At 38.6% G+C, this 26,812-nt stretch overlaps 1 protein-coding gene across 5 annotated transcripts in view; it reads right to left on the bottom strand.

The window, feature by feature from the left end:
• Positions 1–26,529, bottom strand: part of FBXL13 (F-box and leucine rich repeat protein 13) — a 266,998-nt gene extending 240,469 nt beyond the window's left edge. For 3 of the 5 annotated variants that reach the window (XR_011976923.1, XM_072653153.1, XM_072653154.1), the window contains exons 1-3: positions 26,078–26,359; positions 19,048–19,137; positions 6,530–6,703 (exon numbers count right to left, since the gene is read on the bottom strand). Coding sequence is in view for 4 of the 5 variants with exons in the window: in XM_072653153.1 (XP_072509254.1) it covers positions 6,530–6,703; positions 19,048–19,137; positions 26,078–26,344 (531 nt within the window). In the remaining variant the exon portion in view is untranslated. Of the gene's footprint in view, positions 1–6,529; positions 6,704–19,047; positions 19,138–26,077 lie in introns of all 5 variants that reach the window. The other 2 variants (XM_072653155.1, XM_072653152.1) reach the window with 2 other exon arrangements.
• Positions 26,530–26,812: the final 283 nt, after the last annotated feature.

Raw genomic sequence — 26,812 nt, 5'->3', positions numbered from 1 at the left:
TTTGTCATGCTCTCCTTTTTCCCAACTATCTATTCTCCATTCTGCCAGGAGCCCACATTATCGTATCTCTGGGACAGAACTGATCACACTTTGGCCAATAGGCTTAGCCCAACTATTCTACATCACACTCCACTTGAAGAGGAATCAAATGCTTGCAAACCCAACCTCCAGTACTTGATACAGAATGACTAAATAAAGGCTTGTGACACAACTCCATATTACAAAATTTAGCAGCCTCTACGCTAGTTCAAGGCTAAGCTGGTTTCCTACAAAGAATGTTCATTTTCATGTACATGTTCACATTTCATGCTCAATTTTGACGTATTTAAGAACACTCTAAGCTTTCCAGATTTCTTTAAATAGTAACAAATTTGACAGATTTTAGTGTGTTTGTAAAAAAAAACAACAAAAAAAAAAACAAAAAAAATCTGATTCATCCAATTTGTAGCACCATGGAGTCCAAGAGTCCCTATTCTTCTTCTAGTACGCAGAAACTCTAAGACTTGATTTATTAATAACATTTTTTATTTTCCACCCTCACCATCACTCTTCTGGATGCCATTCCCATACTTTTGGTTATGTGAACATGTTCCCAGTACCTCTTCTGGAGTTCCCCTGGCTCAGTTTCTTCTCATAAGCTTCTAGCTTTGTGTCTCCCTCACCGGAGATTCTCTTGCCTGCTATGCTTCCATATGAGAAAACTTGGTAGACTAGAAAAGTCTTCTACCTTGGGTTTCTGGCCTTGTACCTTGCTCTAATAACCTCCATTCTTGTTTGACCAATTTCAATACGCAAAACTCTCCTAGTCAAACTGAAGTGTCTGGCTCTGACCTTTTATGTACTACCCTAAAGTGATTCTTCTTTGATACTGGCTTTCCTTCCACTGCTTCTGACATGTAATTCCTTCCCAGACTGAGCTTCTGCTCTAGTTCTGACCTGGAACCTCCTGGTCCCAAGCTTTCTTCTAATTATTTGAACTACAGAGACTGGGCCTAAAATCACAGACTTGGAGACAGAAGGAACTTAGAGGTCATTAAATCCAACCTCCTAATTTTACAGGAAACTGAGGCACAGGAACAAAAGTGCCAATGTGATTTTCCTGCTGCTAAAAATATGCCTGACAACAAGTCACTCTCCAATTGATAAATGGTCAAAGGATATGAACAGGCAGTTTTCAGAGGAAGAAACTGAAGCTATCTACAGTTATATGAAAAAATGCTCTAAATCAGTTTTGAAATCAAATCAAAACAACTCTGGGGTACCACATCACACCTATCAGATTGGTTAACAATGACAAAACAGAAAGATGATAAATGTTGCTAGGAAAGCTGGAAAACTAATTCATTATTAGTAAAGCTGTGAGGTGATCCAACCGTTCTAGAAAGCAATTTGGAACTACACTCAAAGGGCTATAAAAATGTGCATGCCCTTTGACCCAGCAATATTGTTTCTAGGGCTGCATTCCAAAGAGATCATGAAAATGGGAAAAGAATCAATGTGTACAAAAATATTTATAGCAGCTCTTTTTGTGGTGGTCAAGAACTGGAAATCAAGGGGATGCCCATCAATTGGGGAATGGCTGAACGAGTTGTGGAATATTATTGTGCTATAAAAAATGAACAAGAGGACTTCAGAAAATCCTGGGAAGACTTATATGAACTGAAACTGAGTGAAGTGAGCAGTACCAAGAGAAGACTGTTCACAGAAACAGCCACAGCGTGCAATGACTGATTTTGATAGACTTAGCCCTTCTTAGCAAATCAAGTATCTAAAACAATTCCAAAGGACTCATGATGTCATCCACATCCAGAAAAAGAACTATGGAACTGGAGTACAAAGCAAAGCAGACCATTTTCTTTTGTTTTATTTTGTTTTGCTTTGTTTTTCTTTGTCATGGTTTCTCCATTTATTATAATTATTCTATGCAACATGACTAATGTGAAAATGTGTTTAATAGGAATGTATGTGTACATCCCATATCAGACTGCATGCCATCTTGGGGAGGCAGAGAGGAGGGGGTGGAGAAAATTTAAAATTTATGGAAGTGCATGTTGAAAACTAAAAAAAAAAAAAAAAGTTCAAAACAATATGACTGAAAATTTAAGGGAGAAAAATCAGTCAAAATTGGCAGGAAATTTAAAGGTAGGACTGACTCATTTCTGATACTTTGATTAATCAGACACAGATTTCATTTTTAATTTGGATGACCATACAAATCATCCCACTGAGCCATTTATCAGAAAAACGGGGCTTACCCAAACATCTTGCCATGTCCCCTGCTTCTGCACTACTTCTCCCTACCTGGATCATCCCTGACTAGACCTCCAGAAACTATACTCCCCTACCCTGGCAAAATTAGTCCAGTTAACTTATTATATCTTGCTAGGCAGACTATGCTTCATGTCCCATCTAGTCATCCACAGGAAATTGGGTCTTTACCAAGCATCTTGCCAAGTACTATACTCTACTGCTAACCCTTCCACCTCTTGCTCTAGGAACAGTAATCAAATCAAATCAAATCAATACTACCGCTAATACTAAAAATGATATGATAATCAGCTGTACTATGACTGTACTCACAATTCCTATTCCTCACTCCCATATGTGTGTGTGTGTGTGTGTGTGTGTGTGTCCTTTTTAGAATGTAAGCTCCCTGAAGGCAGGCATAGAAACGTTTTCTTTTTTCATTTCTTCTAAATACAAACCATTATGAGTAAGTCTCCTTGTCAAACAGACAATTTTTGACTTTGAAAGAATTTTTTGCGGGGTAGGGGTTATGGCACACACCTATAAACCCTGAGAAGAAGGCTGAGGATGATGAACTGCAGTAGGGATAAAGCTGACGAAATGACTGTCTGCACTCAATCTGGCACTAATATGGTGAGCCAAGCTGAGGGTTAGCAGGCTACCTAAGGAGAAGGTAAACAACCCAAGTGGAAAAGAGAGTAGATAAAGGTTCCATGGTAATCAGCAGCATGATAGGGCTTGTCCTGAACACTGCACTTCCAGCTTAGATGAACTAGGAAGATCCAGTTTCAAAAAGAAAAAACAAATTTGAGGCTCCAAAAATATAGTATTTTAAGCTTTATTTTCCTAATTTAATTGAACTTTTTCAAATGCGGTAGCTCACAGGACGGACAAATCTAGCTGAACATATACTGGTCAAAGAGGCAAGCATTCAGTACAACGATGCAAGGTAAACTTAGTGACTTGTTCCAGCTATTTCATTCTTAGACTGCTGAACATGACTTACTTCTCCTCTCCTTCAACCTTCCCCTACAACCCACCCCAGCCTCAACACCCAGAGGAGTTATCTACTAGTTTCAGGCTTATGAGGGGAAAATAATATTGAAACATATGGTACATATTAACAGAACATTCACAGAATCACAGAATTTGAGAACTGACCTCAGCAGCCATCTCATCTAACCCACACACAAAACACTATAATTTACATGAAGTACTCTGTGGGAGATGAAGCTACCACCTCTCAAAGTAAAACATTCTACTGTTGAACAGAGAGATTTTTCCTGACATTAAGCCTAAATTTGTCTTTTTGAAACTTCCACTCGATGCTCCTGGTTCTGCCCTCAAACCAAACAAACCAAGTCTGCTCTCTTCTTCACAAGACAGCCCTTCAAAATACTTAAAGAAGGCTGTCAGGTCCCCCCTAAGTCTTCTCTTGGCTAATTCCTTCAGCGAATCCTAATGTGACACAGACTCAAAGTCATTCACGATACTGACTACTCTCTTCTGGAGCTCTCCAGCTTACAGCAGCAATTCACTGAGGCTCTCAGAAAACACAAAAGTCCAGGTGAGGTCTGGCAAGGGCAGGGAAAGGTGGGGCTATCACCTACTTTTTTTAGAAACCATGCCTCTCCACATACAGCCTGAGATTGCATTCATTATTTTCAGCTGCCACATTACACTGCTGGCTTATATTGGGCTTTTAGTTCAATAATATAACCAGATCTTTTTCAGAACCATGCCTCCTCCATTTTGCACCTGTGAAGCTCTTTTGATCCTGAAGAGTTGACATTTATTCCTATAGTATTTATTACAAGATTTAACCCAATGTTTTAACCTTCAGCCAAGATCTTTTTTTAGATCTTGACCCTCCTCCTGCTTTACATAACCTGCAAACTTGATGAGTACGCCATCTATGCCTTTATCCAAATAACTGATAAAAATGCTGAACGGCACAGTCAGGAAGATATTCCCTGGGGTACCCTACAGCAAACCTCCTGTCATGATGACATGGAACAATTAACAACTATTCTTTGAATCTGATCATCCTACAAGTACTAAGTCCATTTAAATGTATTATTATCTAATTCTTATCTCTTCATCTCAAAAGAAGAGTTAGTAGATTCTTCTTTAAAAGCTTTGCTAAAATCAAATTGACAACATTCTCTCATCTACTATTTTAAAATCCTGTTACAGTGGAAATGAAGTTAGTCTAGAATTACCATGCTTGATGAAGCCATGCTGGCTCTTGTAATCACCACCAGGGAGCTAGGTATCACAGAGGATAGAGAATTAGACCTGGACTCAGGAAGACCTGAGTTCAAACCCTTCTTTATACACTTACTTAGCACTATTACTCCGGACAAAATACAACCTCTGCTATCTTCAGGTTCCTCAACTGAAAAATGAGGATAGTAAGAGCACCCATCTCTCAGGGTTGTTATGAGAATCAAATGAGATAATGTATGTAAAGTGCTTTGCAAACCTTAAAGTGCTATATGAATGCTACCTATTAGTAAAATTATTATAGATATTTGCAAGCCATCTCTTTAAGGATGCAATGTGGAATTTTTCCAAAAATCTAAGTCAAGCCCATTGGCCTTCCCTACAACATTTGCCCTTCTCCACTCTTACGGTACCTCTCTCATTTTCCACACTGTTTCAAATATCACTGACAGTGGCTTGGTCATCACCTCCCCTAGACCTCATAGTACCTAAGGACTTAGCTGATCTGGGTCCAAAACACATGAATTCATCATCAGGGCACCTGGGTGTTACCTTAACATCTCTTTACTTATTTTGGATATCAACTTCCTGTTAGCTATTTTTATTCTACCATTTCCAGGGCAAAGGTCACCCTCCTTCTCAAAGAAAACAGACGCAAAATAAAAACTGGTTTATTCTGGTTTTGCCTTCTCTTTCTAATAACTTAGAGCTCTCCTTCCAACCCTTCTCTCATCTTCCCTTTTTTTCTCCCATTGAAGCAAGGAACTAAGCTAAAGAACAGGGACGTGGAGACCAAAAAATAAAACAATCCTTAATCTCAATGAGCCACTCCATTGTTCCAATGAAAGGAGACAAGATAAAGGGAAGGCTAGAGGTCCCATTTCATTGAAATATAGAGTATGGGGAAGGAGTCAGTATGAAAAAGGCAGGAAAAATAAGTTGAAGCCAAATGGAGAAGACTCCTACATATCAGGCTGTGGAGTTAATGTTTTATCCTACAGGACTAGAGAAGTACTGAAACTTTTTGAGGTACAGAAGGACCTCAAAAATATAAGGACTCATCAAGAAGTCCTTTTTCACAATCTTTTATTTTATGCTGAAATTACTCAATGGTTAGGTTAGGGGTTAGGTGTTTCCATTTTCTATTTTTCTCTATCAAAAAGTTATCAGCTATCTTGATTATATTAAAAAAAAACATACTAAGTCAGAAAATGAATATTTTAGTAGGAACTTCCAAGTTACAAATATCAGCCAGAATTTAAATAAGGATGGATCATCAAGATTAAATGCAACTTGTGATCATTATATAGACTATTCAGTTGGCTTAAGATTAAAAACCATATATTTTTTAAAACCGTCTCATAGGATACTGACATGTGAACAAATAATGCTTACAAAAAGGGCTAAACCATTACAGTCATAATTATAACTCAAACCTCCTAGAAATTTATCAGTTCCAGCCTCCACTACTTTCAAAAATATATGAATTCAGCATGCAGATTTACATAAGGTAAAACTGTCATAAATAGGAATATATTGATTTGTCTTTTTTATATGTTCCATGCAGATATACAATAACAGAATTTATGCATTCCATAAAATAGAAAAATATAGGTTATCAAAATCAAAAAGCACTCCTGATGTATAAACACTAGGGATCTATGCATCTGTGTAACACACAGCCTCAATCCTTATGAGATGACAATCTATGATTGAAAAGTAAAAAATACAAACATTTTAACAAAATTAAAGATGTAATAAGGTAAAACTGATTTTGGATCATTTTAGAACCCTCTGCACATCAAATGATATCATATGCTTTAAAAATCAAACAGACCAAAAGAGGAAAACCATCAGCTCCCTTTAAGGACTTTACAGATGTAATTTCTGCATTCTTAAATATCAATGTCATTTTCTAATGAATTCTATGATTCCCCAAAACCTAACTATAAGCTAAAAGTAGTAAATAAAGGTTTCATCACACAATTAAAATCCACATTTAAAAAAAACACATGGGAAAAAGAACTAGTTGAAAATTACAAGAATTTTTACTAACCTGTACTATTACTCTTTCAGGTAATTTTGAAATGTCACAGGCAGGGGCCACTAATGATTCTGAGGATGATATAGTGGCTGTTGATGGATATCTTTCAAGGCAACTACCTTCTTCTGTAATCTGTTCAGTTTCCTTTTTTTTTCGTTTTGTCATTTTTTCTTTGTCAACTATTTTCTGCGTTAGAAACAATTTATAATTTTTATTTGTAATGCAATTCAACACTGTCTCATAGGCATGCTTACTATCTTTAGCACTAGAAATTTTAGAACACTTTCAAAGTTTGCCTTAATCTTTTATTAACTAGAAGGAATCTTAGAAATAACCTAAGACCCCTTTGGCAGTCAGATCCCTTCTCAGAATAGTATTTTTAAGTGCCTAAAATAAAATAAATAGGAAATCAATTATACTGAAACATAGTTACCAAGACACTAAAAGAACAAGTTCAGAAACCACAGGTTAAGAACTCCTAATCTAATAAACGCTCCTTTTTTAATAAATGAGAAAATTGACACCTAGAGGCATTTCAAGAAATTTGCCCTGGATCACAGATGATAATGCTGATGCATGAAATGAAAAACTTACTAGTTCAAATCATATTATTATTTAAATTTAATTAAGTTAATAAAATTAGGCATACACATTACTCCTATCCCACATTCTCATATCTCAAAGAAATACCAATCCATGACTACCATATTATTACCAGGGATTTTTCAAATATAATGTGTTACTATAAAGGTGAAAAGACTAGGAAGTTCAGTTTTTCCTTTTTTGATAAACTTACTAAATCTTATACATTTATAATTTTTTCTTTTAATAATAAGAGTTAACAATTATATAGTTCTTACCACGTGCTACATAATTGTTAACAATTTTTCTTTCATTTGATCCTCACAACAACTCTGGAAAGGAGGTAGGTACTATGGTTATCCCCATTTTATAGATGGAGAATCTCGGGGGTTAAACAACTTGCCCAGTCACATAGCCAGTTGGTGTCTGAGGTCATATCTGAACTCATGTCTTTCTGACTCCAGACTCAGTGTTCTATCCACTGTGCCACCTAGCTGTCCTCAGAGGCTGTCAGTCAACAGATCTGTCAATAATTTTATTAAGCTTTTATTATGCTGAACTCTTCAGTGGCGGCCTTATGTAAAAGATAGCACCTGAGCTGTGTTTTTCGAGAAGTCAGAGGTTCTAAGAAGTGAGAAGGAAGTGTATTCTAGGCATGGCAACATGAGCTAGAAGGTCATGTACAAGTGGGCCGTAGGCCATTTTGTTTGGAATGAAGCGTGCACAAGGGGAGGAATGAGAAATGACTGAAAAGGCAAGGGAGGGTCAGATTGTGAAGGGTTTAAATGCAACACAGAGAAGTTTCTATTTTATCCAAAAGTCTATAAGGAGTCATGGAAGACTTCTGAGCAGAAGAGTGATACAGTCCAAACTGTATTTTAGAAATACTGCTATTTCCTATGAGAACTGAATCAATATAAGGAAAGCACTGTAATAGGAAGCCCAAAAGAATCTAATAACTGCTTCAACTAGCAAACAATTGAGAGGCAACGTGGTATATGAGAGACAGAGAGCTAGACTGGTAGGCAAGATGATCTGGGCTCAAATCCTGCCACCCACTAACTAGTTGTATGATCCAGAGCAAATCCCTCCAGGCATCAGTTTCTTAATCTATAAAATGAAGGCACTGTATCTGATGACCTTTAAAATCTCTTACAGCTCTAAATCTATGATAATACAACCCTTACCAAGCAGAGACATGGGAGCCGGGGGAACACAGATTTATAATTCAAGCTTATAGAGAAGTGTTGCCTCATAAAAAAGCAAGAAGTAGAGGAAAAGAACATTAGTTCATAAAAGTCTGGGCATGGGACTCAAACTAAGCCAGATTTAAGAGATGAAACTGGAGAAAGGACACTGAATAGATTGTTTTTAATTTATTAATCTTCTAAGCATTTCTATAACAGAATATTTTCTTCACTAAATAATAACAGCTATCTTACATAATGCTGTAAAATCTGCAAAAGTCCTTTACATATATATTAACTCATTTGTGATTCTCACAACAACCCTGTGAATTAGGTTCTAGTATTATCCCCATTTAAACTGAGGATAAGGTAGATTAAATAACTTGCCCAAGGTCATTGTCTGAGACAGGATTTTTAACCTAGGTCTTAACTCCATACCCTAGGCCCCTAGCCACCCCTAATAATAATAACTGGCATTGCTGTGAGGTTTGTAAAGTGCTTTAAATAAGCTATAACAACCGATCCTTACAACAACCCTGTGAGGTATATACTATTATTATCCCTGTTTTACAGACAAAGAAACTGAGACTGAGAGAGGTTAAGCAACTTTCCTAGGGTCACACTAGTAAGGTAAGTATCTGAGACAGGCTTTGAACCCAATCTTTCCTGGCTCCAGGTCCACAAGCTATTCAGTCTGCCCCATAGCTTCCTATGACAGTGAAACCCCATTTGAACTCAACATCCCAATACAGAAAATGCTGCATCAGGAAGAGCAAATGGTACTAAAGAAGATGAAAAGATATGCAGTGAAGTGGAAAGAATACTGGATACAGAACCGGAGGACCATAGTTCAAATATCTGCTCTGCCTCTTATTTCATTTGTGACCTCGGACAAGTTATATAATCTCTGAGTCTTAGCTTCCTCACCTCTAAAATAAGGGAGGAGGACTACATCACCTTTAAGGTCCCTTCCAGCCCTAAACTGATAATCTGTTAATATGACAGGAAGACCAGCTGTACCAGATTTGTATTAGCTATGATTTTATATTAGAAACTTTTAAATTTGAAATAGTTGAAAATATGTTTTGTCTTTTGTAATGTCTCCTAACATGTCTGTTAATACATTCTCCCTATGACAGTAGCTGTGAAAGCTACTTTCCTTATTTTCTAATTTTTTCATAATATAACTTTTTATATTTAGATTCCTTTACCCTTTTTAGTTTATTTTGGTATTTAGTATAAGAAGTTGGTCTAAACCATTCTTCTGCCAAACTATATTCCAGTTTTTCTAGACATTCTTATCAAAGGAGTCCTTCGCCCAATAATCTTTGCTCTTGGGGTTAGCAAACACTGCACTGTAGTGTTTGGTTTCTCCATTTTACTTATGTTTCGCTGTCCTATTCTTCTATTTTTTTAACCAGTAACAAATTTCAAGTAACAAGTTTCTAATTAAAACAAATATAAAATATTTTAACATTGAAACAGAAAGTTTTAATTACCATCAATCTCTAGTATAAATTGAGATCTGGCAATGTTAGATCCTTTCATTCCTATTTTTTTCAATATTTCCTTTGAAATTACCCTCTTCCCAAATCAATTTTGTAATTATTGTCTGATTTTGTAAAATAACCTCTTCATAGTTTTACTTTTACAGTACTAAATTTGTAAATCAATTTAGAAAGCATTATTTTTATTTACTGGTACAGTCCAAACATGAATAATGATTATTTCTTCACTTATCTGACTCCTCCTTTATGTTTCTAAAGAGTGTTTCAAAGTTCTATTTATATAACTTCCAATGTGCCTTGATAGAATAATTCCTGGATATCTGATGCATTTGCTAGTAATTCTGAATAAAATGTTTGTAATTTTCTCCCTGTTTATGTTAGTACCACATTATATTGCCAATGCAATACCTGCAGCAGCTGCTATGAATATGCAAACGTATTTCCAGGGTTGAATCTTAAAATATAACAAACTCTCTTCCTCAAAGACAAAACCGAGATATTTTTTCAGATACCAGAAAGCCAATTCCACCAAGGTAACAAAGAAGTTTATACACATCACCAATCCAAGGAGCACCAACATCCCCTCCATTAGGCCTCCCTGCAAACAAGCTCCCTTAGGCAAAAGTCCTCCCTCTCTCACTCATGCTAGCTGCTCTGCCTCAGCTCTGCCTCCCTCTCTCTTCCTGCTGCACCCTTCCTGCTCCAACTGTTCGGCAACTGTCCTCCCACCATGGGCTCCATGTTGACTCAGGCTCTATGTGACTCAGGCTCCATCTCAGCAATCAGCTGGGTCCCAGTTCAAAGCAGGTCACACAGGCCTATTAATGGGCGGGAAAGATCTTCCCATTACATTAACATTACACACATAAACATGCTGGTAATTTTGAGTGCTTCCAAAAAAAGAAAAATAGCTCTTTTTTAAGAATTCAATTGCCTTTATTTTAATCTATTTTTCCTCTAGTTTTAAATTTTCCTCTTTCATGCTTACTCATGGAATGTTAAAAAAAAAAAAAAAGCTAAAAAAGACCTACACCACATTTGGCGCACCTTTTATAAAGGTTTTAGGAGATGAAAGGAGTCCCACTGTCTGAGAAGGCAAAGAAGGCTCCATTCTCTTCTCCACTATCAGCACTACATACATCAATAAAGTGATCCACTAAAACAACAAATCATTAAAGCAAAAGTAACAACCAAATCTCAATATTCTATGAGTAGAATATCTATGTTTTCAAAATCTCATTGACATTGCTTCTTTCTCTAGTAAAGAATTTAGTGACTTTAGTTGACAGCGTCTTTATTCACTCTCGACTAGTCCAACAGGAGTTAAAAGAGAACATCTTTTAAAGAAGACTTTCAGAAAGAAGTTGCAAACTATAAGTAACATGTACTTAGATATAGAGTAAGAGTATAGCTCTGCTAGAGGCTGGCATTTTCCATTAGTTTGACAGGAAATACTGTCCATTTTCATTATGAAGGAAAGAATAGGAAACTAGATAAGGAAGCTAGGAAGCTTTCTAGTTTCTCCTTATATACACCTTTTTGTTTACTCTTTAGTGAATTACTGAGCTTGAAATATCCTGAACTCTCAGATGAGAGAAACCAAAATTCAAATATAAATACAAAAATACCTTCCAAAGGTAAAAATAGATGATTTGGGCATTAGCTAGGATTTGCCATGATCCCCAGGTAGATTCGCATACAGATTTTTGGTGAAAATCCATCATAATGGTTTATTTTTAAATCCACAAAATATACACATTTTATTTTTGAAGTAGTATAATTTTTGGTATTCACAGATTGTAAAAACTGGAGATAGCAGTAAATCAATAAGTGAATACAAATGCTTTAAGTTTAACAGAGAAGAAATGAGAGGTACAGTCAGGATAGTATTTCCACAAATATGGAAATTATCAATTAATATAATGGTGTATGATAATATAAATTGATGCTTAAAATATTTAAAATCAGAGCAGAGGGCAGATAGTCCCTGCCCTGGAATCAACCATCTTACTCCAGCTTCATTATTCTGTGGCACCATATGCTTGTTGTAGGTCTAGAGAAGTACTGATATGAACTAGACTTCTTGCGTCCAGGTATGAGAACACTGAATCACTTTCACATGGAAAGGTTCAAGAGAATCTAATTTCGCAAAGAGTCCTAAACTGCTTCTTTCTCAGGTAGGAGAAATTTATTTATGGCTCTTACTAGCTGCCAAATCTTAAAACCATTATTTACTAAGAAGAAGGAATTCAATATTTAATGTTGGAGGTACAAGGTTCTCAAACTGGACAAGATTAGAGAAAATCCTACGGTATTTTCATGGGTTGCCCTGGCACAAATACAAGGTCGTTCGCTATATGGTACTGGCCAAGCTCAGGCTAGTGCAGAAATCATGCCAAATCTTTCATTAAGGTGTTCCATGAAACTCTGTGGGAATTACTTTTGACTGAAAGTGCAACTGAGAAAGAGGTTATAAAATGGAAGGGAATGAGAGTTCAGGGCGTCCTCAAGTTTCAAAAGGGTTATCTTCCAAAAATTTTCTTGTAAATTGGTTTACTGGAACATGTTCTTTTATAGAAACAGCATTATAAATATTGGCTATGTTCCCAGTTTTCCCACAAAAGCTATTTCACTTGCAATTTAATTCATCTACAGTATTAGTACTTCTTATTATTTCTACCAGAAAATTTCCCTTGGGCTCCAGTTTAGGACAACAGAAACCTATCTATCTATAATCTTTCCTTCTAAAAGAGAATCCCCTTCTCCTATCGGCCCCTGCTTTCCCAGTGATGAGAAATTATTTCTTTTTTCTCTTTCCTTCTCTGTGTTGAGAGACTGACCCTCTTCTTCCAATCCTACCCCCCCCTCCCCCTTCCTTAACTCTAAAATATTCCCAGGGTAGGGGTAGGGGCAGTAGAAGGGGGGAATACAGCCTTTTACTTTCCTAAATGAGAGGGGATTGCTGTTCCCTCTTCTGTTCCACTGTTGATAAGAGATTACTTCTTGAACTTTTTCAAGGACAAGTTAGGAGGTGCGTGTTCTTGGTGGTGGGTGTGGTGAGCTTAGAAAACAGATCCCAGGAATGGGAGACAAGATGGTAGCTTCAGTAGTCAAAGACTGCTCCCATGGGGTATTGGCAGCAGGCAGGGGGTTTTTTTGGTTGTAGCTCCTAAGAGTTAATACCTTTTCTCATAATATCCCATAGTCCTACAGTGCTTTGTAGCTCAAATTTCATATAGATATATAAATAGACATATACATGTAAGCATGTAGCCCCCTCTCACTCCCATCGCAACCCATTTTTGTAGTTCATTTTTATCTTGTAATCATAAACTTAAATACACAGTCTAGCAAGACTTGTAGAAGGAAAAGAGAATTGCAACTAGTGAAAGGGCTGGGGAGGTGCTTTCCCCAACATAGGAGGAAGGGTTTGTTGATTGACACAAAAGCAAACAAAAGCAATAAACTTAGGAGAGTCATCAAGCATCAGCAATACGAAGTTTTTTGCTGGTCTCATGACCCTAGGAATGGTGTTGGTGCCTGCTTTCACCCAGCCAAAGACAACATGCTAGCCATTCATCCAGTCAGTCTTGGAAACTCACAGATGAAAACCTGCTGGCCATCTGTGCCATGCACAGGAAATCTTTAGCAAATTTCCCCTCATAGCCTTGCCACCTGTGCTATTATGTTATGTGAAGTTACCACTCTGGAACATGAACCTGGGAATGATTCTGTAAAAGCAGATTTTCCTGATTGTCCCTTCTCTCCAGCGCTGAGCATTAAAGTGTTCACTGTCTTTGAAACCTTGTTTGCAAGTAGCTCAAAAGTCACTCATTCCAGTTGGCAGTGTTAGCTACAGAAGGCTGGAAAGATAGTGAAGCCATGGACTCCTAGAGATGGAATCTGTCAAGTCCTGGAACCTCTTTCTGTGCGGCCCCTAGGTCCCAGATGCTGTTGGGGTAATTTTTACTTAAATCCACTGCTCCTGAGTCTTCTTTACTAAAACAAACCAGATGACTACACATACAAATCAAGGCATTTTAATGAAACAGGATTAAATTTGAAATCATCAGGCAATAAAGGCCTTAGAACATAACCCCAAAAGACTGCTGTCTATCCCTCAAACACATGTCTTCTGGGAAGCAACAGTCTTGCTCCCACCTGGTCTCCCCAGCAGGGGGATATGACAATCACTAAAGATAGCTGCTACATAACCCCAAAGAAAGCTAATGAGCCTGCTCCTCCTGGCCATGACCACAGCTGGCTCCCTAGATTGAACTACTGCATTTTCTCCTATGCCACTAGTCTCCTTGACTGCTTGCCCCTGCCTGCAGTCAAATACCTCCTTACCATCTGTTCCTCTACTGACGCTATAAGAGGTTCCCTGGCCCCTGTGCTTTTTAAAACTGCCTCCACTGGGAGTCCCCATTATCCAGTGTCTGGGTCAGTTCTTCATATTCAGAAATATCCACACAGATTTTTAAGAAATATAATTCAGAAACTTTTCCACAATGAATGAGGCTTTCATTCAAGTAGTGTGCATCTATATAGATAGCTAGGTGACCCAGGGGATAAAGTGCTGTGCCTGGAGTCAGGAAGACCTGAATTCAAATGTGATCTCAAACACTTACTAGTTGTGTGGCCCTGGGCAAGTCACTTAGCCCTGTTTGCCTCAGTTCCTCATCTGTAAAATGAGTTGGAGAAGGAGATGGGAAACTACTCCAGTATCTCTGCCAAGAAAACCCAAACGGGGTCACAAAGAGTTGGAAATAGTGAAGAACAATGATACATTTATACACAAACACCCACAGACACAAATACATGCACCAACAAAAAAAAAAAATTTTTTTGCGCTTCCTACAGATTACTCTGAGTACCTTTGGTACCCCTAGCCACTGTCTGAGGCTGTTCTGGAGAACGACAGACTACCCAATCTTTCAAATATTTGTTATGGGCTAACTCTCATTGTCCTGTATTTTTCCTAGAGACCAAGATTTCTTAGCAAGACCCTGTCCTCTGGCTGAGGACCTCAAGCATCTTGTTGTCACTTGTTTGTCTCAGAGATTTTCTGAGTTAAGGAATTACTAGGGATCAGGTGCGTCCCTCGGTTCATCTCTCAGTCCAGAGATAGAGTGGTCAGAAGCCTTGATGTCTTCTCTATCTCCTTACTCCAAAACACAAATCAATAAATAAATGTAGCTCTCATTCACACTTCACAAGTGTGGTAAATGTTGTTGGCAGCACAATAACGTCAGCAATAAAAATGCCACATGCTTACTCCAGCTAGCCTTCAGCTTACGTAGGCCTCAAGGAACCTAAGACTTTTAGTAGTATATGACTAAAATGCTCTGGCTATTCATTTCCTTGAGGATGGTAAGATGTGGTTCTAGATATCTTAATTCCTGCAAGAGATTCTCTGACTTCAAACCTATTGCTCTTTTTAACTATACCAAACCACCTTTCACTGATCACTTAGGTCAAATGATTTAAATTCAGCAAGGGCATCTCAGATCTTAGGGATCTTGAAGCCTAATTCCATACTAGTCATTTTTGTTTTTTTCTAACAGTAGGCTTCCCACAGGGCTCTGTCGTGGTCCCTGTTCTCTTCTGTGTACATATTACTTCACTTGGTGATCTCATCAGCTTCTATAGATTTAATTATCATCTCTATGATGAGGATTCTCAAAATCTACCCAGCCTGCCCTAAACTGACGTCTACTCTTGTATCTCCAATTGCCTTTCACACATCTTGACCTGGATGTCCAGAAGACATCTTAAACTCAGCATGTCCAAAAAAACGGAACTTATTTTGTTCCCTGCTAAACCCCTTGCTCCTCCATACTTCCCTATTACTATCAAGGGCACCCATTCCCTCTGTCTTACATTCTCAACTCCTCACTATTCCATATTCAATCTGAAACTAAAGTCTACTTCACCTTTATAATCTCTCTCTTTTTTTAAAGTTTTGAAAAGCATTTTAAATTTAAATACGAAATAAGAAAAAAATCACCATGTACACAGCAGAACATAAGAGGATTCAATTTAAAGCAATAAATTTCCATTTCAAGAAAACCTATATAATAAGTACTACACATTGTTTTCAAAGCTGCCCAGCTTTTCTTTGCTGACTTGTAGGCTTTCTTTTGTTCTCTGCTGTGTACTTTTTACTTTATTTTTTCCCCTCCCACGAAGGCTACTGGATATATATATATACATATATGTATATATACACACACACACATAGATATCTATAAACATAGACATATATACACGCATACACATATATATATATATATATGATTGTACTATGCTTATTTCCATTTGTCATCTGTTTCTCTGAAGGTAGATAGAATCTTCCTTCATATGTACGAGTCTTTCCATGTTTTTCTAAATCCACCAGCTCATCATTTCCTATACCACAGCAATATTCCAAACCAATCACATTCTATCTAAGAGACTGTCTATGAAAGCTTTTTGTCCAATTTTCTGCATTTCTTCTATTCTTGGCTGCACAGGTTTTTATTTATACAAGAAAATTTTAATTTAAAACAGTCAAAATTATCCATTTTACACTTCATCAATGTTCTTATCTTATAACATGATTTACGGTCTGATACTACTAAATCTGGTTCCTTTACCATATCTCTCAAATATGCCCTCCCCTTCTCTCCTCTGATAACGCTACCATCTGGTACAGAGCCTCATCACTTCATGCTTAAACTATTATAACAGCCTGCCAGTAAGTCTGCCTGCCTATAAGTCCAATCCAATCCATCCTCCTGCCAAAGCGATTTTCATAAAATGCAAGTCTCATCATGTCACCCTCCCCCTCAATGAACTCCAGTTGCTCCCTATCACCTCCAGGATCAAATACAAAATCCTTTGTTTAGCATTTAAACCCTTTCACAACAGTCAGAAGTGAGGAACCTGCAGCCTCAAGGCCATATGTGGCCTCCTAGGTCCTTGGATGCAGCCTTTTAACTGAGTCCAAGTTTTACAGAACAAATTTATTTAAGGGGATTTGTTCTGTGAAGTTTGGATTCAAAGGGCTGCACTTGAGGACCTAGAGGGCCACATGTGGCCTCAAAGCCACCCCTGATAGTCCACCCCACTTACCTTTTCAGTCTCCTTACACTTCACTGCCTGTCACATACTCTTCAATTCAATGACATTGGCCACCTGGCTCTTCCTTGAACAAGACGCTCCGCCTTAGCTCTGAGCGTTTTCTCTGGCTGTCCCCCATGTCCAGAATACTTTCCCTCCTTATCTCTACTTCCTGCCCTTCCAGGCTTCTCTCCAGTTCCAACTGAAATCTCATATTCTACAGGAAGCCTTTTCCAACCCTTCTTAATTCTAGTGCTTTCCCTCTCCTCTCTATACAGCTAATCTATACATTCGTTTGCTTGCTGTCTCAATCATTTGACTGTGAACTCCTTCACAGAAGGGACCATCTTTTGCCCTTTTTTGTATCCCCAGTGCTGAGCACAGTGCCTGGCATATGGGGGGGTGCTTAATTAAAGGCTTATTGACTGGCTGACTGAAATGGCTGTTATTTTTTTTTTTTAATTATTATTAGCCTCCAGGCACCAGGCCTCCAGTCTGGTAATGACTCATTTCTTGAGCCTTCTACGACACTCCTGCTAGAGCTCAAGTTCTGTTTACAGAGTAATACAGGAGTATGCTGAGTAAATGCTTAACAACCAAGCACTCAGAAAAAAAATGTATGTATGCACCCACACTTTTAAGTTTAATCTGCATTACATTCTTACTATTATACTTATTTATAAGATTTATTATAGCATTTATTTATAATTTACAATATTATATTTATTTATATTATATAATATTTATAATAATGTAGAATATTTATAATATAACATATAATACAATTTACAAGACATTTATTGTTTATTTATATTCTATTTATTACTATTATGTATTAGCATTATATTATTATTACATGCATTCATTCTTATGTGTAGATAACCAACAAATCAATAACCAGCCCTGAACTGTAGCATTCGCTGATCAACCAACTTTCCCACATCAGGTGAAACTGGCTCCAGCATACCCCTGAGGAGAATGTTAATGGAAAATGAAGATTCCATTACGTCTGCTGTTACTTTGGCGTTTCTGAGGCAGTACTCCTCAGCCAATCTGCCCATGACTTTCAACACTTGAATCAGCAAAGGCTCAGAAAGAAAGTCACTGGCTGACTAACTTATCGACTGCCACCAGAATATGCAGCTGCAATATTGCCACCAATCTCACTATCACTGACTGGCCTAATGCTGGCTGACAGTTCATCTAGGCAGTGACAGTAGTCATTTGACAGTGTCAAATAATTATTTCTGGGACTCCCTTTATTACAAAATTTCTGCCTACAGCTGGGCTTGGTGGAGCAAGTCTGTAATCCCTGATGTTGAAGAGGCTGAGGTTGGCTGATTCCTTGAATTCAGGAATTCTAAACTGCAGCAGTAGTAAAGTTCACTAATATAGTTCCATGCTTGGGAATCTGATCTGTCAGAGGCTGCTGTGCTTCTAGACTGGGGAAGGAAAGAAAAAAGAGAAGGTGGGAAGGAGGAAAGGGGAATGGAAAGGAGGGAGAAATGACAGGAAGGAGGAAAAAAAGGGAATGAAGGAGGAAGAAAAGGAAAGAGGGAGTAAATAAGGAAGACAAAGAATGGGAGGGAGGGAAAGAGGAAAGGCTAGAGGGAGAGAAAAAGGAAAGTATAGAGGGAAGGAGGAAGGGAAAGAGAAAGGAAGGAAGAAGTAGAGGGAGGAAAGGACTGAAAAATATCTGGCGTTTTAAACTGCTTATTTTCCCCATGTTAAATGAAGGTTTTCAAATGCCGTAGCTCATAGGATTACAAGTCTAGCTGAACATATGTTGGTCAAACAGGCAAGTATTCAGTACAGTGGCCCAATGTAAACCACTGGTTTCACCTGTGTTTATCTCAGGTGAGATAGGGAGACCAGTCTCAAAACAAAAAACAAAACACAAAAAAACAATACTGACTTTCTCTGAGGTTTTATAGCTTCAGGGAGTGCTGAGAAGGTAAATATGAGTAAAGACTTCTCTGATGGGTACTGGTCTCTTCACTTTCTGAGCAAGGCTACTACTTAGGCCTTCACAAACAGTTAAGACCCCGGTAAGAAGCCTCCTAGGAAACCTAGAATCTAATTAAATCCTTGAAATTGGCAAGAAAATTTAAAGATGAATATTTTAGTATGCTTAATTAATAACAATTACCAGTTGTTCACTGAAGTGAGAAGACTGTCCCAGGAAAGTTTCTGTTATCTTTTGAAATTTCTGTCTCATTGCTGGGTCAATCAAATATTCCTTTTAAAACAAATCATAAAACAGGCATAAAATAAGTTTTCTTGAATAAACACTTCATTAATCCCTAAATTATATGGCCTTTGTGCCTAAATGCTTCAGGCCCTATAAAACACCACAGTCTAGAGCAGAAGTTCTTAACTTGGGAGTCCACAGACCAGAATTCTGAGAACTTTGATGAGGGAAAAAAAATTATATTTTTATTTGAATATAACTGATTTTTTTTGCAATCTTATGTACTTTATTTTATGCACTTAAAAACACTGTTCTGAGAAAGTATCCCTATGCTTCATCAGACTAGCCAAAGTGATTTGACACAAAAATGGTTAAGAACCCCAGCCTTAGAGATTCTTTAGAAATTCGAATAGTAATGAAGTTATCCATTACTAAGACTAAGAGTGATACCACACAATGACAATTTTAACATGACTACAAAATGACAATAATTATACTTTGTCTTTGTATAGCACTTTACAGCTTACAAAATATTCATATACATTCTGCTGCTAGATTGTAAACTCTACCAGGGCAAGGTGTGTCTTATTTAAATTGTGTTATCTCACCCAGCCCCTAGCATAATATTATGCACACAGCATATGATAGAATCGTCCCTTTTTGCAATTCTTACACTTCTAGTCTCCCATCACTGAAAAAAATGAGGGAAACCTGGTTCATCATTAGTCAAGGGAAAATTTATGGAGAAGGTGGTCACCTGAATTAGGTCTTGAAGTCAAGAGCTTAGCATCCACTTAATAAGAATTAGTTAAAATAGGAAGTTAATAGATTGCCCAAGTCCTCCTCCCCTAAAACCCCTAACCAAGCTTCTGGAAGCAATCTCACAGTATTCCCTGAAGCCTCTGTCTCCTACATGGACTCTGTGGGCTGAGGCTTGCAGTCTGTCTTAAAAAGTTAATTTGAGGATGCCTTTCCTGATGCTTTCCCCATGCATGGTTTGTGGTGCTTTCCTCCCTATTAAAATTGCTAATTATAGTTCTATGTTGATTTTTAATTTTTAATTCCTAAGTACTTTTTAAGGAAATAGGCATTTGGAAATAATACCATATTAAACTCTCACATGATCAAAACTCAAGAGCTAAAAGGGACCTCACAGAATATCTAGTTCAACTCTTTCATTTTATGCACAATGAGGTTCTGGCATATGTATAGACTGCCTCAGATTAGCATCTATACTCGGTGCATTTCTATGTGGAGGATGATAGGGAGATGCATTAAGAAGAATATTAATGACTGGGGAGAGAAATGCATTGGAGAGACTGTGGAGCATGCATGGACATTCTGTAACTGGTTCCAATTTAGCCACCACCAGAAGGAGAGGGAGGAACCTTTTCTCCTTTGGCTGTGTAGCCAAAACAGTGAACATCTTCAAAAAGACCTGACTCAGCTCCAGCCACATCTTTGCCTCATTCACATCTTGGCTTTCATTCATGTCTTGAGCCTACTTCCTCAGAGACTTAAGTGGTGCAGGGGAGAGTACCCCAATAACAAACATTTATTAAGCACCTACTAGGTGCCAGGCACTATGTTAAATGCTAGAGGCACTGTGTTAAGCACTGCATACCTTCAAGATATTGTGAGAAATGCTAATATGTTTATTCCTACTATATCTTTGAGGCAAATATTCCTGTATAAAAGCTAATGTATGTTAAATAATCCAATCAGTAAACATTTATCAAGCACCTACTATGTGCCAGGCACCATGCTAAAAGTAAAGCATACAGAAAGAGGCAAAAGACAGTGTCCTCAAAGTTCTTACAGTATAACAGGGAAGACAACATGTAAACAAAATAAATACAAACTATATATGGGATAAATAGGAAATAATTAATACAGGGAAGGCATTAGAATTAAGAAGGGTTACAAAATGCTTCCTGTAAAAAAATAGATTTTAGTTAGAACTAAAAGGAAGCCAGGGAAATCAGTAGGCAGAGTTAAGGAGGGAGAGCATTCCAGGGATAGGGGAAAGTCAAAATAAAATGTCATGGATCAGCCAAGAGGCCAGTGTCACCGGATAGAAGAATATGGGACAAGGAGTATAGTTATAAGGTTTAAGTCTGGAAAGGTAGGACAAGGTGTGTTATGAGGGACTGAATGCAAAACAAAGAATTTAGTATTTGATACTAGAAGCAATAAAAAGTCACTGGAGTTCACTGAGTAATTAAATGGACTTTGTGGATTAATCAGTGGCCCCCTAACAAACGAAGGTGAACACACAGGTGAGGGCTCAAGTGTACTAGTAGTTGAGGAAAAGCTATCCCAAACCCTTCAAGATACCCTCGAATTCTGAGGGGCAATTACAGCCCTCTTGATTTTCAGAGGAAGTGCTAGTGCACATATGTCCCATACAGATGACATAATGAAGCCCAGGAAGGTCAAATGACTTACCCAAGGTCATATAAGGTGGATAATGGCAGAGGTGGGATTTGAATCCAAGCCCTCTGATTCAGGAGCAAATGTTCTTTCCACCATACCTCACTGGTTTCCTTTCTTTATATTCTTTTAGAGCATGCTTTTCTTAAAAGACTCTGGGATGCATCTTAATTAGAAAACAATGGATTGTAGAGAAAACTACAATCCATTCAACTGTATTAAAACTGAAAATAATATCTCAACAGAAGAATGTTGGAATCTATATAAAGGAGATGAAAGATAGGAACTGATCAGTGGATTTCTTGGTACTGAACAATGGAAAGGGGCCTCAGATTGTGGGTGACTGGTACTGTTTAAATGAATTAAATTGATTCTTTAGACAGAAATATCCCTAGAATAAAGGTCATTTTTTCAAATTTTCCTAGCTTGGTGGAAATTTCCCTTAATTTCCCAATTCAATACTTAACACGTAAACTTGTCATTTTGTAATTGTGCCTCCCAAGTGGACTCATTAGGAGTAAGTGATCTGAATAGCAACTTTGATACCAGTTCTCTATCTAGGTGTGTCTCTCCTTGTATGTGAATAAACTGGTATTTTAGTTTATTCGTCAATCACTTTTAAGTTTGGTTAGTTTGAATCAGTTACCCAGAGCTTCATTACCTCAAAGTACGGGGATCATAAGATCAAATTCATGAGCCAGAAATAGCTAAGAGCCAGACCCTGGACTTGAAGTGATGCCTAAGGTTGCTGACCACTACTCATAGGGGCTCAGTTGAACCAGCCACCTAACCTTTCTCTCTCCAAATCATCCTTTTGTTGCTGTTCCATTTTGAAAATCTGCCTGTTTTCCAAATATGTAAATACAGTTGGTGTTTTAGAAATGCTAAGTACAAAGGAACTATAAAGTATAAGTACCTGATTCAATAAAAATCATTCCTTTCAAAACAGGCAACCAACAATTCAGATACTCCCTCTGCTGGACAATTTTTTGAGAAGTACTTTATTTTTTCACAGACATTAAACTCCACTCTAGCTTTGATATTATAGGATCATAAACTTAGAGCTGAAAAGTATCTTACAAGACATCACATTCAACTCTGCAGATGGGGAAACTGAGGCCTATGGAGGTTAAATAATAAAATCATAATAGTTAAGATATTGCACTTACAGGTTTGTATAGTGCTTTACAAATAGTATCTCATTTCATCCTCACAACAACCCTGGAAGATAGGTGCTATTATTTTCTCTTTTTCACAAATGAAAAAACTAAGGCACACAGAAGTTAAGTGATTTGCCCAGGGTCACAAAGCTAGGAATTATTTAAGGCCATGGGAGAAGTCAGGTACTCCTGACTCCAGGTACAGAGCATTGTGCCAACTGACTTTCTCAGGGTCACATAACTATGAAAAGTCTGAAGTGGAACTAAAACACACTTCTTTCTGAATGAGAATGCACTTTTATTTCCATTACTATGGCAGTAAGTATAGTGCTTTTGCTTTTTTTTAAACTGCAATGGAAATATCTCTCTTATTATTATTAATCAAATTTACAAGTAGGCAGGGTATATATGCCTGTATTATGTAATTTAATGACACACCAGAAAGAACCTTAACTGAAAGTATCTCCCTCTCAAGGGTACCAAAAAACCCAGATAACACATTCATTTCTTTGGCTTTCTCTCCTAGAGCCTTTTTAAAAATTCAGATGCTACTCTGAAGGGTTAACACACTGAACTAATTCACACAAGAATATATTACAGACAAAGGAGGCCTCAGGGGGAGGGGAGGGGGGAAGAATGTGAAAGAAGATGGACAAAGAAAGAGGAGCTAAGAGCCAAGACAAAATTCCCTTACTTTACAATTTTGCCTAAAGTTAGGCATAAATGACAACTCATTTAACTTAGCATTTCACAAACCCAGATTTTATAGATAATGAAACAGGTTTAGATAGGTTAAGTTACCCTGATCACACAACTAGAAAGCGTCTGAGCCAAAACTCAAATCCAAGTCTTTTGATGCCAAATCTTAATGTTTTCTCCAGTGTGCCATGCTTCTCAAAAGGGGTAAGTGGCAAGACATACAGGCAAAGTGCTAAATGTGAAATGAAAATAACTTTGAGGTTCCATCACAAACCCCTCACATTTGATGGCAAAGGCAGTAACAGTGGAAAATGGCAAATGTTAGAAGGGTTATGGGAAAACAGACATGTTAACGCACTGCTGGTGGAGTTGTAAATTGATCCAGCCATTCTACAATGTAATTTGGAATAATGCCCCCAAGGTTACTAAAGTGTATACTCTGTTATCCACTGATACTAGTCCTATGGTATCAAAGAGGTCAAAGAAAGAAGAAAATTAAAGTTATTATGTTTGATATTTATATATTTAATATATATTATATATAAAGATATTTACAGCAGCACTTTCCATAAAGAAAAAGAACTGGAAACTCAGAGTGTACCCATAAAGTAGGTAATGGTTGAACAAATGATGGTATATGAAAGTAATGAAATTCTCTTGTGTTCGTCCTTTGTTGCCAAAGAAGACCATGCCATCAGAGAAATGATGACATGACTTGCACTTGACTTTGCTTTGAGTGCGGGAGGGCTGTGCAGGTCACCGGCCTCGCTTCTCCAGAGCCATCTGAATCCAGTGACCTGACATTATTTCTCAGGATGACAGGAGATGGGCCAGGATGCAATGGAAATTCTCTTGTACTATAAGAACAGATGAAGGGGATGAATTTAGAAAAACCTAAGAAGACTTGTATGAACTAATGCAGAATGAAGTGAGGAGAACCAAAGCAATTTATATAATAACAATACTGTAAAGACAAACAACTCTGAAAGACTTAATAACTAATCAATGCAATATTCAAGAGGGCTGATAATGAGGCATGCTACTCATCTTTTGACAGAGATAGACTCAAGACGCAGAATGAGACATACATTTTTGGACATGGCCAATGTAGGAATTAGTTTTGCTTGACTATCCATATAATAAGAGCTAACATGTATATAGTATCTACTACATGCCAGGCACTGTGCTAAGCACTTGACAATTATTAATTCATTCGATCCTCATAATCACCGTGGGAGTTAGATGATCTTTTTATTATTCCCATTTTACAGATGAGGAAACCGAGGCAAACTCAGTGACTTAAGTGACTCACCCAGGGTCACACAGCTGGTGTCTACGACTGGCTTTCAGTGTGCCTTACTGCAGGTCCTGTGTTTTATCCACTGTACCACTTAGCTGCCCCCTTGTGCTGCATTCGTCAGAGGATTTGAGAATCCAAACAGATAATGGGTGTAAAGTGCCAAGTCAAAATATAACGTTATCATCATCACCATCATCCCCTCTAGATGAGATCCAGCTAAGCCAAATTACATTTGAAGATAAAACTGGACAAAAGATGATAAACAGAGAAGATAAAATGGATCTACAGGCATTTTCACAGTGATCTCTCTGCATTAAAAACATTTAGATTACAGCATCCCAATGTTGAAAATACCAAGTAATGGTATTTAAGAGGGGGAAGTCAAAACTGGTGGCTGAACCTAACTAAGCACAGAGAGAAGTCTGAATGGCGGACAACACAATTGTTAAAGCACTATGAAGTAGAATTTTAAGCTGAGACAGGGAAAGATTTCAAAAGAATGGAAAAGATCATTAATGGTGCCTTTATAAGGGGAAAAAAGATAAACGAAAAGACGTTCCCAGTTGCTATGTCTTCCTTCTTGTCTGTATAGGGTGCTATGAACACACTGAAGAGATCCAAAATGAAAACATAAGAAGTCAATAGCTACGCTTTCACAAACATTTTTTTTTAATACTAGGCCACATTTTTATGGGAAGACTGCTGACTGAAACAATTAAAATCCACATTGTCAAAATCCTTTGAAAATGTGTTCCAATATGAAACATAACTTTAATTTTATACCAAACCTGATGAGCTTTCAACTGTAAACATTTGTTCCTGTTTAACAAATGAGGAAAGGAACCCAGAGAAGTGATACCACTTAACCACGGCCCTAACAGATGTACAAAGGTAGACCAGAAATCCAGGACTCTCTCTGACTTTTTCCCCACCGTACCACGCTGCCTAAGTCTCCTTCCACTACATTAGGCCCCCTGATGTCACAGGCTAAGTGGGTGGTTCAGAGCAGGGGCTGAGATCAGATCAATAACAGGCTGATCCGCAAAAGGAGAGAGCTCCGTCTTAGGGTTGAAAAGGAATTTTAGTTGTCCTTTTACAAAGGTGGAACTCAGGGGCAAAAAGGTTGTGATTTGCCCAGGCGCAGACGGATGGCACAGCGCGCGAGAGCCGGAGAGGCCGGGGTTCAAGAAAAACTAGGTGGTGGTGGCGACAGAACTGTGGGCTTACGGGGCAGAACGGGGTCAGGGCGCAGAGGGCATTGACTGGGAGGAGGAAAGAGCACGTGGTGGGTCGGCGCCAGACAGGCGTGCGAGGCCCCGGGCAGGGGAGCCCGGCCCCGCCCCCCAGCCCGGCCCGGGTGGGCCGGCTCACGGCGCTCCCGACACCGCCCTGATACCTGGGACCCCTGGGAGAAGTGGTTCCTCTTGTCGAGGGTGGCATCGTTCTGGGCAGGCCATTTTGGGGCCTGCTGGGCGGGCTGGGGCCTGCCCAAGGCGGGTGGGACTAGCCGAGACAGGAGGACAAGTAGGCGAAGGTTCCCGCCCTTCGCACCCAGCACCACCCTCTGCGCTGGAGCAGCTGCCTCGGGGTTCTCTTTCTCCGCGCGTTGCTCCAGGCAACTGGGAGCTGGGACTCCCCCGCCCCCGCGCGGCGATTGGCGCATGCGCGTGTGGCTGGATGGAAGGGACCCCCGCCCAAGCCGGCCTGGCCCGGCCCACCGCGCAGCCAAGCTGAGCTTTGTAGGACAGTTCAGGGCATCACAGGCATGGATGAGGGTGGGCAGTGAGACTGGTCTGGGCCACTCATTCAAGCAACAAGCATTTACAGAAGCGCCTCCGGGGTGCCGGGCACTGCATTAAGCCCCCAGGTCAGGTGCTAGCGTCGGCGTCAGGACTCGAGTTCAAAACCTCCCCCAGTCGGGCCAACTGCCTTCTCTCAGCCTCTGTTTCCTTTTGTGTTAAATGAGAATGGTAATATCGCTCACCTCCCTAGGGTTGTTATGAGGTTCAAATGAGTTAATACATGAAAAGCAACAAAGCTAGTTACTATGTATCTTTTTAAAAATGTATTTGACTCAGCAGTGTGCGGCCCTGAAGAGCATTCTTAGGGAGCTTCCATCCAGTATGCACAC

Source organism: Notamacropus eugenii, chromosome 3 (genome assembly GCF_028372415.1).
Source record: "Notamacropus eugenii isolate mMacEug1 chromosome 3, mMacEug1.pri_v2, whole genome shotgun sequence".
NCBI lineage: Eukaryota > Metazoa > Chordata > Mammalia > Diprotodontia > Macropodidae > Notamacropus > Notamacropus eugenii.
This window is presented reverse-complemented; position numbering and strand designations above follow the sequence as displayed.